Raw genomic sequence first — 16,134 nt, forward strand, 5'->3', positions numbered from 1 at the left:
TAGACATGATATAACAATATTTTGCTAACACATAGTTAAATGGCCCCAAGTTGGAAAGAACCAAATAAACTCTGGCAATATGTATAGCGAGCAGGAAAATTTATTTGGAAAATCCCCTCATTTCACTGCAGTACAAATTCTGAGAAAGATGTTAAAAGTACTATATGTAACTTTAAGAGCTATTCTAGTTATCCAGGTCAAGTAAATAAGTTAGATTTGTATTTTTGGTTTAACCTAAGAAAGTGTTCACACTCCAACTGTCTATCACAACAGCTTGCCTTTTAAAGGAGGAGTAACAAACTTGTCTTTACTGATATTTTAGGGGATAAATGTTCATATATCATGAGCCTTCAAGGAGGTATCCTGCTTTGGGTCCTCGATGGTCTATTCCAACTTAATACTTCTATATATATTCATTAACACCACATAACTGAATTGTACATTCACATAAATATCTTGCTATATTGAAATGTCTTTCTCAATTGCATAGATAATATACAGCACCATTCACACCATGAACTCAGATACAGACAATGAAAAAGTTTTACTGTCATTTGTGAGGCTTAAAAGACTTAAGACACTTCTATGTACTACAAAAAGAAACAGCCCTAAAAGTATCTGCTCAAAGTATCATTCAAAACTTAGACTGTGACTGGTAGCTGAATTCAAGAGCATCTTTCTTCTCTAAAAAATACACATAAATTTATAGAGAAGCCATGGTATATCAGAAAGAAAAAAAAAACTGGTAAGAAGCACACTTCTTGGACACGAACTGCCGAATGTTAAGTCCTTATCACATAAGCATTTCAGTTTCCTCACAGAAACATTTCCAGTTCTGGAAAAATAACTTTTTTTTTTAAGTTATAAAAGGTATTGAATTTCAAATATTTTAGCATTTAAGACCATTACTATATGTTTATTTTTATGATTATCTAATTGTTTCATAAAGGTTAATTCTTGCTTCTTTGGAACCATACTAGTTCTGAAAGACTAGAAAACCAAGACAGGTCCTAGCTCCATAGCTGACTTGCTGGATGCCCCTTGGCAAAGCACTGGGCTCTCTTTGCAAAGATTCACTTACCACCAATGCAGGAACTACTTCAAAGATTCTATAATGCCTTAGAAATATGAGCAGTACACAGATATAATTTTATATAATTCTCCATATTGCATGATGCCTATCCAGGGTTAGGTTAATAAATAGGTAATGACCCGCTATGGGAGAAGTAAAAACAACTTACTTTAGTTTACTTTTCCATTTGGTTTATTATTTCCCCTCTCTCGCTCTCTCTTTTTTTTAAAAAAAATTATACTCTTCTTCCCCAGGGAAGACACAGAATCTATTTCGTTCTCTGAGGAATTTATTCGTCCTTGTGGAGCCCCAGAAGGTCACAAACACTCACGGCCAAAGAATGCCAACCAACGTTTGTCTTTTCAATCTTGTAGTATCTGCACAACTGAAGTATGTCAATGTCCATGTGTCTATCCAGGGCATCCATATGACCCATGCTGGTTCTGTGTGTCATGGGGACAGGAACAGAAGATGACAAATTCCTTGGTGGTACTTTCAACCAAAGCGGTGGGCCCTCCCTTTGGGGTCTGACAGGATGACTATACCCCAACAAGCAATGCCTAGGAAAAAAACAATATTACCTTATGGGTGTGTTACATTTTAGTTTATAGGTGCTCTCATATAAGCTATCTTAACACTCACAACACTCCTACAAGATATAGAAGAGTGAACCTCAGAAATTGGAAAAAAAAATCTTATTACCTCCCCAAGTTAGAAAGGATCTTAAGGGGAATTGATGTGGGCAATATAGTTACAGAGGAAAGAGTTCTGAAAACCCAAAATGCTATCCACACAATTGTTTTTGAAGAGCTTAAAGAATCGCTCCATTTTAATGGAAGACATCTGGACCACCACTTAATATAGACAGCCACAGATGACTGTGGGCCACAATACCCAGTAGCATACCTAATGTGTGGGCTTTGAACCCAGGTCTACAGTCTGAATTCAAAGCCCAAGTTCTAAGTTAAGGGCCCTTTCTCAGGCTTTCTCCAGGGCCTGGAGAACAAACATGGGCTTTGGTGCCGTTTAAACCAAAGGGTAGCGGTGTCACACCCGGGGTATCTGCCTTTGAACAGTATTATTTCTTACGTCTCTGTGTCTCAGTATATTCAGCATTAAAGTAGGCCATTATCTCTAACAGCTATTATTAGGGTTAAAACGACTGAGGTTAATAAGAATTCTCAAGAAACATTGATTTTTAGAAAACAGCATCCCAACAACTTTCTTTCACCAGCCCTGCAACGTTTGGTGAGGCTGCTACCGGGCAACCAGTCCCAGTGCCCCGCCCCCACCCACGAGGCTGCGGCCGCTTCTCCCTTCCAGCTCCCTTCCCGAGGGGCCCTGCCGGACTCTCACTGATGCCGATGACCATCTGCGTAACAGTTCCGGGACCTGGGGGGTATCCCAGCTTCATGGGCTTCCGTGCAACCCAGTACACGTATCCGCCCGCCCCTATCAACCCCGACCCAGAGAGCACACGACAGCTCCAACAGTTATTAAACAGGGGGCGCTGCTCTGGAGAGGCTGGGGTTCCAGATGCCTCGAGAGGCTCAGGGTTTGTGGAGGAGGCGGCTGCAACAGGCACGGCGACCTTGACTGACTCCAGAGGCTGGGACAAAACGGAACCCATTATCAGGAACTCGGCCTCTGTGGAAGGAGCCTGCAGGATGAACATAATACACGTAGCCGGAAAGGAAGGCGTAGTTGCGCTGCGCCACAGCGCGCAGCACCGGAAGCAGCCTCGGGGCCGCTGGGAAATGTAGTTCCGGCTTGCCTCGGAAGGGGAGAGGCTGAAGGGAGGAGGGGCTGCAGCGGTGGATTTGTTGGCTTTACCTTAGGTGTGGCATGGGCAGTTCTCCCCCACCCTCGATTGAGCTAACTACCTAAATGTCTCAACTCTCAGTCTCGCTAGAGGGGAAGTCTGGGTTTCATTTCCTGCCTAGCGTAAAAGAGGAGTTGAAACCTTGAGCACTTTACCTGTGTGGAGATGTGCGATGCAAGAGTTGTGATTTGTAGGTATTTAATTATATGCTATACACAATACACTCTGCTAAGTGATTGTTTGTATTATACCATTTAAGCTTCTCAATTCAAGGTGCTATCAGATTCCCAATAAATGACAAAACTGGTTAATCATTGTGGAAACTAATGTCTGTGAAAGCAGTCAAGTTTGTTAAATGCTACCTGTACGTATTGTGAAGGAACTACACAAATATTATCAAGATTTTAAAATGGATTTGTATTAACTGGATAAATACTTTCAATTTCTCCTTAGCCTTTTTTCTTAACGTCATGATGTCAATTGTTTCATAACCATGGTATTGTTTTTGGTTTGAGATCTTTGGAAAAATTCAATTAAAAACCGGGCTAATGGATTTGAGGAGTTAATAAAAGATCTGCACCTACAGGTTTATATTCCTACCATCCCTTAAGCACAGGCTTTTATTTCTGATTGTTTCTTTGCAGTTCAACTTCTATATCATCCACTCCTAACTCGTTCACTGTTCATTTCCTTTGGGTAGAATTGGATATATATGTATTTCCTGGGCTGGACCCTCAAAGGATTACTGGTAAAAAACAAACAAACAAACAAAAAAACATCTTAGAGTTCAGAGGTTGTTTCTGTTAGAGGAGATAGGTGAAAATAGGATTAATTTCAGGTTTGAACCTTTGTCCTTAAAATGGCTTAAAGAACTAACATCAAAAATAAAGTCAATGTTCCACTTTTTGGAGTCGGATGCGTGACTCCACTTTATGAAATGACATGTGATTTTGAGAAGGCTAAAGAAAAAGACAAAAATAAAGGTATGGATAAATAGGACAAGAAAAAAGTAATAGAAGAAAATAACTTAGAATAATGGGTTGGCCTGATGCTTAATTTCAAAGATTCTCCCCATTTCATTATGCACATAAATATAACTAGGTATTGTATACTAGGAAGACAAAGGTTTGGGAAATTTTAATTCTATACCTGACTCTGTCACATATGACAGAGAGTCAGCCATATGACATAGAGAATATTTTTTATTCTCTCTGGCTGTAGTTACTTCATGTTTGAAATTAGGAGATTTGGAATAGGTGATAATTTAACATCCTTTCCTAACTTGAACATTCTATTATTTATTAAGAATCTCTTTCCAGATAGTATTATGTTAAGTGCAATACCAAATAAATTCAATAGTATTTCAATTAGAGATTCATAATTTATGGCTGCTGCTTCTTGCTATGCCTGTTAAACCATTCTATACTGCATGCGATTTCTCCTTATTTATGTGGAAAAAAAATCCTCCTTGGCAATAGTTACCAAACATTTTGATTGCATACCTTTATGCATAAGAAAAGATTGAGTACACAATAGCATTTATGCATGTCTATTAGGTCTACCGGAAAGTTCTGTCCGTTTTTGGAATTAAAACAAAATACAAATTCTTCTGAGTTAATTCATGTAGCACCCATCTTAAATATTTCCACACCAATCCTATCTTCTGAATATGTTCCAAAATGGTTTGCTGAGCTGAATTAAGCCTTTCTGTGATCTCCGATGTTGTCAGAAAAGGATCTTGCTCCAACATGGTCTTAACAACATCGTCATCAATCAAAGATGGTTGCCCAGAATGTGGCTTATCAGAAAGGTTGAAATCACCTGTTTCAAATTTTTCAAACCATCTTCTGCATGTCCTATCAGAAACTGTACCTTCACCAAACACTTTCAATAAATTTCTACATGCTTCTGTAGCATTTCTTCCTTGTTGAAATTTGTATACAATACAGTGGTGTAAATGAACTTTATCAGTAGCCATGGGTACACTATCACTTCACACATAAGACTAACATGAATCAACTTTGTTTTAGTTAATTTGCTACATCAGTATGTATACGTTAAGTGATAAAAATAGAGAGGCACACATGCGCCAAATAAACGTGCTTACGTGTCGAAACTTGTGATAGAAACGGACAGAACTTTCCAGTAGACCTTAGATTTATAAATTATGTAGTAATATACTACTTTATTATAAGACAAAGATAAAATAGTAGAAACTGAAATTCTAATATTTTCTTAGATCTCACTATCTGGAATTGTGCATTTCCATGGATGCCATGGTTATTTGACATGTGACTTTACTAAATTATATTTCATCTAAAAGCTTATCTTTTTTAGTGTGCTAATTACAGTTAAGAATGCCTGGAAAGGACACCTTTAATTCTCCAAACAAATATTAACATATTTTCCAAATAACAGGCAAGAGTTTATTTTAACCACTGTTTCTTTTAAGTAATTCCACAAAAATGTGCTTGTTCTCTTATGATTGTCTCCAATGAATGATTTTAAGCCCTTTTGTTATTGTGATATCCATCCAGAATTCAACAGTATCTTCTATGGAACCCACATTTTAGAAATGCACAAAGCATATATTGAAATTGAGGTGTATTGTTACAAAGTTGATTGCAAAATTATTTGAAAAGTTATCCCTTGAGGTAAATAAGTCATAGGGAGGCTCTAAGGCCAATGAAAACAAGCAAAACTGTAACTGGAAGAAGACTGTACATTTTGCTGGAAGTTAAAAGGAGGACGAGATTGCAATCTAACTTTACCTCATTATCTCTATTGTAGTTATTTCTTTTACTATTATGTCTATTGTTTATTTTGGCAGTTATGACTCACAAGGCCTTATGATCTCTTCTATTAATTCATAAATCTGGAGATGTTGAGGGGAACACGGGGGTGAGGGGGTTGTATTCTGTGGGACACTTGAATCTATGTAAACACAATAAATTAAATCAATTTTAAAAAATTCATAAATCTTAAAAATTCAAAAGACATAAAATGGTATATACTAGAATGAGTCCTTCACACTCTTCTCCCCCAGCCACCTGGTTCCTCTTTTCTAATACAGCCATGCTTATCAGTGTCTTATGTGTATTTTTGGAGGTATTGGTGGTATACATATGTATATTCCTTCTTCCAAGCAGTCATATTAACTGGCTTCATATTAATAGACATTAATAGTAGCTTTCACTCTTTTATTATTAAAAATAGTGCCACAGAAAATAACCTTGTGCATATATCATATAATAAGCATATGATTCTCTCTTAGAATATATTTCTAAAAGGGTAGGATATATTTCTAAAAGGGTAGGGTGTACGTTGCCAGTTGCTTTTCACAGAAGTTGTACCAATTTATACTCTCAACAACAATTATGAGACCTGTTTCCTCACCTATTCCTCCATACATTCAATTATTAAACTTTGATCTCTGATAATCTTATAGGTGAAAATGGTTTAATTTTTTTAAAAAGTAAGCTTCTTAACATATGTCTTAGAGCAATTAATATTTTCTTTTCTGTGAACTTTCAATATTTTTTCCCATTTTTTATTGGGTTATCTTTCTCTCATTGACTTCTAAAACCTCTTTATACATTAATGAGATTAATGTTATGTGTGTGATATAAATTCATGTTTTTGTCCTCCCAGTTTGATATTTGCCATTGAGTTTGCTTGTTGTACTTTTTACCATGCACATTTTTAAAGCATGTAATTGTATTTATCAGTCTTTTATAGCTTCTGAGTGTCATGTCATAATTCGAAAGATCTTCCATTTTCTATGGTTTTCTCTGGTATATTGATCTTTTTATCCCCATACTTCAATATTTAATACATTATTATTAAGTGCCAGGAATAGAGTCAGGTCTTCTTTCTTTTTTCTTCTCTCTGACCCATTTTTCTCAACACTATTTGTTAAATGTCCCACCTTTCCCCCACATATTTATAAGGCCACTTTTCCCTAAATGTACATCTACTAATGGACTCCATATTCTATTCCTGAATTGTCTTGTTTATTTATGTGACATTAGTACACTATTTTAATTACTGAAGCTCTGTAATGTGTTAATATTTGGACACTGGTTTTTCACATATTACTCTTCTGATAAAAACTTTTCTTGGCTATTTTTACTTGTTTATTTTCCCACATGAACTTTTAACTCAGCTTGATTGTTCTGACAAAATGATGCTGACATTTTTATTAGAATTGTGTGAAAATTGTAGTTTAATTTAGGAAGAATTGACATCTTTATGATGTTGAGTCATCCTATCTGGGGAAATGGGATGCTTTGTCTTTTGTTCATATCTTATTTTCCTCTGTGTTATTTTTCAAGAGTTTTTTTTTTTATGATGATCTCATACATTTTCTCTCAGACACTTTATCTTTTGTGTTGTTATTTAAAATAAGGAATTTTCCATTTTGTTGTGTCTTCTAACTGGTTGTGTTTGAATGCATGGTGAAAGGATTAAATACGAATTGGTTGTTACAGAATAGTCATAGGGATGTAAAGTACAGCAGAGGGAATATAGTCAATGATATTTTTATAACTAATGAGGGGAGGGAGGTTCTTGAACACCTTCCTCTATTTGTATTTTGAAAATCTGCCTTAACTAAGTTAGTCAAATTACAAAACTATTTCTGCTAAATATAGTTTTGGCAGATTCTACATTTTTGAAATATTATCTATTTTATTCCAGTTTTCAAGTTTATTTAATGAATTGAGTAGAGTAGTTCCTTTATTTTTTAAAATAATTTTTGTGAAACCTATAAATGCTACTTTTTGTATGAAAAAAGGGTTTTTGCAAATATGATTGATTAAGGATCTTGAAACAGTGATCATACTGGATTATTAGGGCAGACTGTGAATGTGATAACAACTGGTCTTATAAAGTAACATGCAGAGGGAAATTACATACAGAAGAGAAGAAAATATAACCGCAGAAGCAGAGAGTGGAGTGATGCGATCACAAGTCAAGGAATGCTGGAAGCCACCAGAGACTGGCAGAGGCAATGACCAAAATCTTCCCTAGAGTCTCTAGAGAGAACACCACCCTGAAATGCCTTGATTTCAGTTCAGTGATACTGATTTCAGATGCTGGCCTCCACAACTTTGGGAGAAGAAATTTCTGTTGTCCTAAGCCACCAAGTTTGAGGTAATTTGTTACAACAACCATAGGAAACTAATATATGTGCTTGATTAAACCTTTGACTCAGATTCTGCACTCTAATTAACCTAAAGTAAAGCAGCAAAGTATAACCACATGGGACAGCACTTTCTTTCCCCCTGAATATTGAGATGGAGAATCCCAAAGCCAGGACAATTTATTCTCTGATGTAAATGGCTATATATTTTTGCCTAAAAGCCTAAAGATCTTCTATTTCCCTCCTTCCTTCCCTCCCTCCCTCTCTCCTTTTCTTCCTTCCTTTCTTCCTTCCTTCCTTTGAATCATTGAAGTCCAATAACATCTTCCTAGGATTATATCAATGTTGACTATTCTAAAGTTATTTTCCAGGCATAAACAATACCATATATGTTTATATAAAATACCATATTTTAAAAAGACACACACATACAAATAAAATTCATATTTCAAGAACATTTCTCTGAATTATATCTTTTTAAAGCACCATTATTATATTTTTTTCTTATAACCATATACAGCCACCTGGCATTGCTTTCACTAATCCATCATTAAAGGCACAAATATAACTTATTGGATATTTTGAATAATGCACTATGCAACAAAAAAGTTAAATTTTAAAAAACACCTTGATTAATTATACAAACTGGTAATTAAGAAAAGAGCAAAACTATTTCTTTACTCATAAGATAGAAATCTAAAGACTTCTGTTAGTTTTAATATCTTTATGTTAAAGTAAGTGTGGTGCATATAATTTCATCTAGGAAACTATGTAATTTACACACCTTATATAAATGAATAATATTTGAATAACAAAATGAATGCAAAGAGCCTTGGGCTTTCATTTTAAATTTGATGTTGAATTATCCTTTTTATTTTTCATATTGCCATTTACAATGTGTGGATAGACCTTGAGAACATAATATTGAGTGAAATAAGTAAATCAGAAAAAGCTAAGAACTGTATGATTTCACACATAAGTGTGATACAAAACTAAGACTCATGGACACAGATAAAGTGAAGTGTTACCAGAGGAGGGGGAGTAAGTAGAGGGAAGAGAGTAAAGAGGGACAAATATAAGGTGACGGAAAATGATTTGACTTTGGGTGATGGATATACAACATAATCAATAGTTCAAATGCTATAGAAATGGTTACCTATTTTATTGATCCATGTCACCCTGTTAAATTTAATTTTCTAAATAAAATTTTAAAAAATAATAATTATCTTTTATGAAATCATTTTATAGATTACTATATAAAACATATTTTTGTATATTTATAAACCTAAGAAAAATAATTGTTTCTTGAAAAAGATCTCTCAGTAGCCATTTGGGTTATAATAGGATAAAATGAAGGTCTAAGTGTTTAGTGTCTCCCAAATCTGGACTCCTTAGTTTGAGTCAACAAATCAGATAAGCAGACTATTTTACAGTGATTGTTTCCTAAGTCACGGCATCTGCCTTCTCTCCTGAAGTATTGACAGATTATGCATTTCTGGGGAGTATGGTGGTTTTCTGTGTGTTGCTGTTATTGTTGTTATTATGTGTGAACTATATTTCTCCTCCTTTTCCTCTCTTGTACTTTTCTATTATACTAATCATAAATCTTTTGGAACATTCTCAGGAAGAATATTCTAAGAATTCCTCTAAGAGAAGTTTTAGAAATGGCAAATTAAAGAAAGGAATACTGAGCATTGGTATGTCCATGGCTTTCCCTCTGTTTGCTGCAAACTTCTGCCTGATTGATGATGTTAAAATTTTTAATGTGATGACAAGCTCTGTAATTCTTATTTTTGTCCTACAAAACCAAAATCTACCCATGGCTTCTTCTTTTTTTTTTTTTTTTTGTATTTTTCTGAAGCTGGAAACGGGGATAGACAGACAGACTCCCGCATCCGCCCAACCGGGATCCACCCGGCACGCCCACCAGGGGGCGACGCTCTGCCCCTCCAGGGCATCGCTCTGTCGCAACCAGAGTCACTCTAGCGCCTGGGGCAGAGGCCAAGGAGCCATCCCCAGCGCCCGGGCCATCTTTGCTCCAGTGGAGCCTTGGCTGCAGGAAGGGAAGAGAGAGACAGAGAGGAAGGAGAGGGGGAGGGGTGGAGAAGCAGATGGGCGCTTTTCCTGTGTGCCCTGGTCGGGAATTGAACCCAGGACTTCTGCACGCCAGGCCGACGTTCTACCACTGAGCCAACCGGCCAGGACCATGGCTTCATTTTTATTGGACCTTTTTGAAGACTGACCTTTTCAGCTTTTCATTGTTTGGTTTCTTTCCTTACTCTTTCATTCTTCATCTCGAGGAACTCCACATGCCTCTTTAAATGCACAGTTTTGGTTATCTGCTCATTTATGAGTATTTGATCATCTTAACGGAGCTTTGCCTCCATTTCATGGCTTTGCTAGCTTATTCTATTGCTAATGTAAAAAATAGATTCATGTAAACCATCCCCCTTAAATTTCTGCAGGTGTCTCTCTGATAGTTATTTCTAGAAAAGAAAAAGATTTGGGATTTTAACTCCCACAGCAGAGTGATAGAGATGCCTGAAGCTGAGGGGTGATGTCCTTGTCCATATTCTGTTGGACTTTTATATTTTCACATGCTTTTCTCTTTTTCCCTTCCCCAGAATTAGCAATAGCTGCTTTGTGCAATAATCTGTCTGAAGTATTGGCAATAAATGGGCCTGTTCAGACCATGTCAGATCATGAATTTAGAAAGATCTATGTCTGCCTTTTAGTGACAAGAAATCGCCTCTACATATTTCTCTGCAGCTAGCAATCTGTTCTACCTTGCTGATGAGTGTGTTTGAAGGAATCTTTATTACTGCCATAGACCTTGGGATGGGCAGTGTCCAGAGAGCCATGGGCTGTATAATTGATACATGGAGGAGAACAGCAGGGCAGTGAGACATACAGTTATACCTCACCTGTGCCCTGATGTGGCTCAGCAGAGTAACAGTCCCATCACTTCTGTACTGTTGCCAGTGTGGATCTGCTCTTTAGATATTTGTCCTGTCCCCCATTCCTGGCTCAAGGATTCCAGTTACATATCCTGTTTTATCTTCTTTCATTTTTAAACATATTCTTTCCATTTGTTACCTTTTTTCCCTCTTTGCTCTTTATGGTATTTGCTGTCTGTCTCCTTCATATTCCTCTACTTTTGTACTGTATAAATGGGATGGTTTCATTTTTTTCTCTCACTGCTTTCCTTGAGCTTCGAGATCTCTTATTTCATCTTCTCTCCAGTCTAGTCATCTTGTCTGAAAGTTCTTTTACTTGTGCTTTGAGCTTTTGAGTGATAGAATTGACTGGCCTTTTTTTGTTTTTACGAAGAGAGGAACAGATAGGGACAGAAAGATAGGGAGAGAAATGAAAAGTATCAATTCTTTTTTTTTTTAATTAATTTTACTAGGGTGACATCAATAAATCAGGGTACATATGTTCAAAGAAAACATGTCCAGGTTATCTTGTCAATCAATTATGTTGCATACCCATCACCCAAAGTTAGATTCTCCTCCATCACCTTCTATCTAGTTTTCTTTGTGCCTTTCCCCCCCCCCCCCCCGCCCGTAACCACCACACTCTTATCAATGTCTCTTAGTCTCGTTTTTATGTCCCATCTACGTGTGGAATAATACAGTTCTTGGTTTTTTCTGATTTACTTATTTCACTTCGTATAATGTTATCAAGATCCCACCATTTTGTTGTAAATGATCTGATGTCATCATTTCTTATGGGTAAGTAGTATTCCATAGTGTATATGTGCCACATCTTCTTTATCCAGTCATCTATTGAAGGGCTTTTTGGTTGTTTCCATGTCCTGGCCACTGTGAACAATGCTGCAATGAACATGGGGCTGCATGTGTCTTTACGTATCAATGTTTCTGAGTTTTGGGGGTATATACCCAGTAGAGGGATTGCTGGGTCATAAGGTAGTTCTATTTTCAGTTTTTTGAGGAACCACCATACTTTCTTCCATAATGGTTGTACTACTTTACATTCCCACCAACAGTGAATGAGGATTCCTTTTTCTCCACAGCCTCTCCAACATTTACTATTACCTGTCTTGTTGATAATAGCTAATCTAACAGGTGTGAGGTGATATCTCATTGCAGTTTTGATTTGCATTTCTCTAATAACTAATGAAGATGAGCATCTTTTCATATATCTGTTGGCAATTTGTATTTCTTCCTGAGAGAAGTGTTTGTTCATGTCCTCTTCCCATTTTTTTATTGGATTGTTTGTTTGTTTGTTGTTGAGTTTTATGAGTTCTTTGTATATTTTGGATATTAGGCCCTTATCTGAGATGTTGTTTGAAAATATCATTTCCCATTTAGTTGGCTGTCTGTTTATTTTGATGTCAGTTTTTCTTGCTGAGCAAAAACTTCTTAGTCTGACATAGTCCCATTCATTAATTTTTGCCTTTACTTCCCTTGCCTTTGGAGTCAAATTCATAAAATGCTCTTTAAAACCCAGGTCCATTAGTTTAGAACCTATGTCTTCTTCTTTGTACTTTATTGTTTCAGGTCTTATATTTAGGTCTTTGATCCATTTTGAATTAATTTTAGTATAAGGGGACAAACTGTAGTCGAGTTTCATTCTTTTGCATGTGGCTTTCCAGTTTTCCCAGCACCATTTGTTGAAGAGGCTTTCTTTTCTCCATTGTGTGTTGTTTGCCCCTTTATCAAAAATTATTTGATTATATATATGTGGTTTTATTTCTGGACTTTCTATTCTGTCCCATTGGTCTGAGTGTCTATTTTTCTGCCAATACCAGATAAGCATCAATTCTTTGTTGCAGCACCTTAGTTGTTCATTGACTGCTTTCTCATATGTGCCTTGACCGGGGGCTATAACAGAGGGAGTGACTCCTTTCTCAAGCCAGCAACCTCAGTATCAAGCCAGTAACCTTGGGCTTCAAACCAGTGACCTTTGGGCTCAAGCTGGTGAGCCTGTGCTTAAGCCAGATAAGTCCACGTTCAGCCGAAGACCTTGGGGTTTCAAACCTAGGTCCTCTGCATCCCAGTCCGACGATCTATCCACTGCGCTACCATCTGGTCAGGTGAATTGATTGCTTCTTAAATTTTTTAAAATTCAGGGAGAAATATTTGGTCATAATTTTTATATGCTTTCTGATAATATTTTTTTGAATGTTATATATCTATTTATTTTTCTTGTTTTATTTTTTCCTTTTTTACCTAGGGTATCTTTGAATATAATATTTTGGTTCCTTTGTTTATTAAGCATGTTTGAAGAAGTGAGTTTTCTTGGCTCTTAAGAGCAGATTTACATCAGAACAGAGCCAGAACTAAATTCTAGGTCAGTTGGGATTACCTTGTGGTTCAGGGAGTGGTGTGTAGTTCATGTAGCCATTTCTCTCCCCAGCGAATGAATAGGTCGCTTTTTAATTTTTATAATTCCACATGGCCACAGTGATAGTGTGCCTCCTGCATATGCAGGTTTCTGGTGGGTTTTCTCATTTAACCCTACCTTCTTTTTTTTCATGGAACAAAATTAAGTCTATGAAACCAAGTGTTTTAGGTTTTGCATCTCAAGGTGTGCCCTTCACCTTCAAGATTGACCTTGCTGACTCGTTTGGATGTCTGTAGCTGCAGCGCCCTAGCTCTGCTGTGTGTCTTCTCTCTGACACACACTTGTACGGTCTCCACTGCCATAGTGACTGTGGGGGAGCATAGTGCATGGAGCTTCATTAGCCTGGGTCCCCCCGGGCATTATAATGAACAGAATATTCTTCTTGTGTTGCTTTGGATAGGTAGGGTGAGGGAGAAATAAATGTTTGTTACATTAAATTTCTTACATTGGGAGAAATTAATATTATAGCATAATCCAGACTATTTTGACTGACGCAGTTGGTCCACTGCAGAGGGAAGTACTCTAGAAGGCATGTAGAAATATAAGGAAGCATTTTGTTTGTCACAGTGTTTCAGTGGTCAGGCATCTGGGATTCTAAATTTTTGATAATACTTATAACAGTTCTCTGCAATAAAGATAGCTTGGCTATAATTCCAGCAGTATCCTCATTGAAAAACTCAGCAAATGGCTTAAAAGTACAACCAAAATGCCTTCCTGGAATAAGTGCCCATTATTAAATTTTTTCCCATATTAAATATTTTGGGTATTTTTGTCTTCTGTTTTAAGTAATTTAGATAATTTTAATTTTTATCTATATATTATTACTTCCTAAATGTAATATCCATGAGTGGACTGGTAGAGTTTCTTCATTTTTATATCATTCTCATATTGTTATTGGTGCTCAGTAAATATCTGTGTATTAAACTGAAATATCTTCTTGGCTCATGTTTGATAAAGTGCTTTTATATTGTGGGTGCATATTAGTAGAATGTGGGTTCCCTTTTGATTTCTGTACTTTGAACTAACAAGAGACTTGGAAAATAAACAATTGGAAAAGACATTTCCTAAAGGTAGCCATCAAGTGTAATAAGACTCAAGTCAAATGGCCCAGCTGTCACAGTAAAATACAGCCTATTGACTTCCTTCTCACTAGGGAAAAACACGGCTTGCCACTTACCACAGACAGCTTGGAGAGAAAGTGTCGCCCAAAGAACTGCAGGAAGGAATGTCCCACGCAGCTGAAAGGCACAAAATAAATCTGCTTGTATGTGTCCCTAGTAGATAACCACATGTTTTTATAAGAGGTGAGGATGGGCTATGTCATTATCTTACCTGAAGGGTCAGGAAATAAATATTTACTATACTTAAAATACTAATGGAAGTGAACAGCAACATTTTAAAAAATCATGTAAAAAGGATCAGTAAGTACCAGCGAGGTTCAAACTCCTAGTAGAGAGGAGCTGGGAGGGACAGTAGCTTGGATGAAGGTAAACAGGATAGAACCTGCCTTCTAGGCTTTTGGGATCTTATCTGGGAGCTAAGCATATATATAAATAAATCTAATAGTTATAGATTGTGACAAATATTCTAACAGAGGTAGTAAGAAAACTTAGAAGAATATAGAAAAAAAGATTATTTTTAATTCAATGCTGTCAAATGAGTAAAATCAAGGAGAAAGAATACTTTTAAGTTGAACCTTAAAAGAAGCTGAATGTGATTTATTGATGATAGCCATTCTGGCAAGTGTGAGGTAATATCTCTTGTGGTTTTAATTGCATCTCTTTGATAACTAGTGACATTGAGCATCTTTTTATATGTCTATTGGCCATCTGTATATGTTCTTTGGGGGAGTGTCTATCAGCTCCTTTGCTTATTTCTTCATTGGATTGTGGGATTTTTTTGGCATTGAGATTTATAAGGGAAAAGGGTATGGGGTAAGGTTGAAGAGGATAGAGGGGAGATGACGTCAGAGTAATGGCGGGGTAGGAAGCGATACCAATAAATCTTCCCCAAAACTCAACAAGATCTTCAACCAGAAACAGAAAAACCTATCCTTGGAGCCTCCAGATGTTTCGCAATACACCCAAAGATATGATAGAGCGAAAAATTGGCTAAATATATAACCAAACCCCGAAGGAAATAGGGAGTAAGAAATGCTCCACCTTCCTCACTAACCTAAACAGGGCGGCTTTCACTGGAAACTGAGAATATAGAAACTAAGGCGGGCAAAGGGGGTGAATAGATCCAGGCCGTGGCACAAACGGCTGAACCAGGCTGTGGCACGGAGATCCAAGCCGAGGAAATACTGTTCCAGTGACAACCCGGGCAATACAGCTAACACTCGCGCCAAACCCAGACAAAGAAAAGAAAAGCGGGGCAGCCATTTTACCCAATCTCCTGGTCGGGGCGCGCAGATAGTGGGCAAGAGATTCCTTCCAAAGCCCCGGGGATGTGCGCCCGTGTTGTACCACAGAGAGACAGAGTGAGAGGTCTTTGTGTGGGCCGAAAGCCTCCGGGCCGCCCCAGCGCCCTGGGAGAGCCGCACATGGGGAGGGAGCGAGAACTAATTCCAACGCTGGAACTTTTCAGTGCGGGTAGGGGGGTTTCACTCAGAGGGCGAGACTTCCGGTCTGACATCCTGGTCTGCGCATGCAGATAGTGAACGAGAGTTTCCTCCAAGCGCCCTGGGAGTGGGTGCCCGCCCATGTTACCGGACAGAGTGGCAGA

General features: G+C 37.4%; 1 protein-coding gene across 1 annotated transcript; it reads right to left on the minus strand.

The window, feature by feature from the left end:
• Positions 1 to 1,343: 1,343 nt before the first annotated feature.
• On the minus strand, positions 1,344 to 2,755 carry DMAC1 (distal membrane arm assembly component 1). Its single transcript, XM_066365693.1, has 2 exons — positions 2,429 to 2,755; positions 1,344 to 1,632 (listed from the first exon to the last, which is right to left on the minus strand). The coding sequence occupies exons 1-2, from the start codon at positions 2,745 to 2,747 to the stop codon at positions 1,568 to 1,570; spliced, it is 384 nt and encodes a 127-aa protein (XP_066221790.1). The 5' UTR covers positions 2,748 to 2,755; the 3' UTR covers positions 1,344 to 1,567.
• Between the last annotated feature and the right edge of the window lie 13,379 nt (positions 2,756 to 16,134).

The sequence above is a fragment of the Saccopteryx leptura genome, chromosome 2, assembly GCF_036850995.1.
Source record: "Saccopteryx leptura isolate mSacLep1 chromosome 2, mSacLep1_pri_phased_curated, whole genome shotgun sequence".
In the NCBI taxonomy this organism is placed as follows: domain Eukaryota; kingdom Metazoa; phylum Chordata; class Mammalia; order Chiroptera; family Emballonuridae; genus Saccopteryx; species Saccopteryx leptura.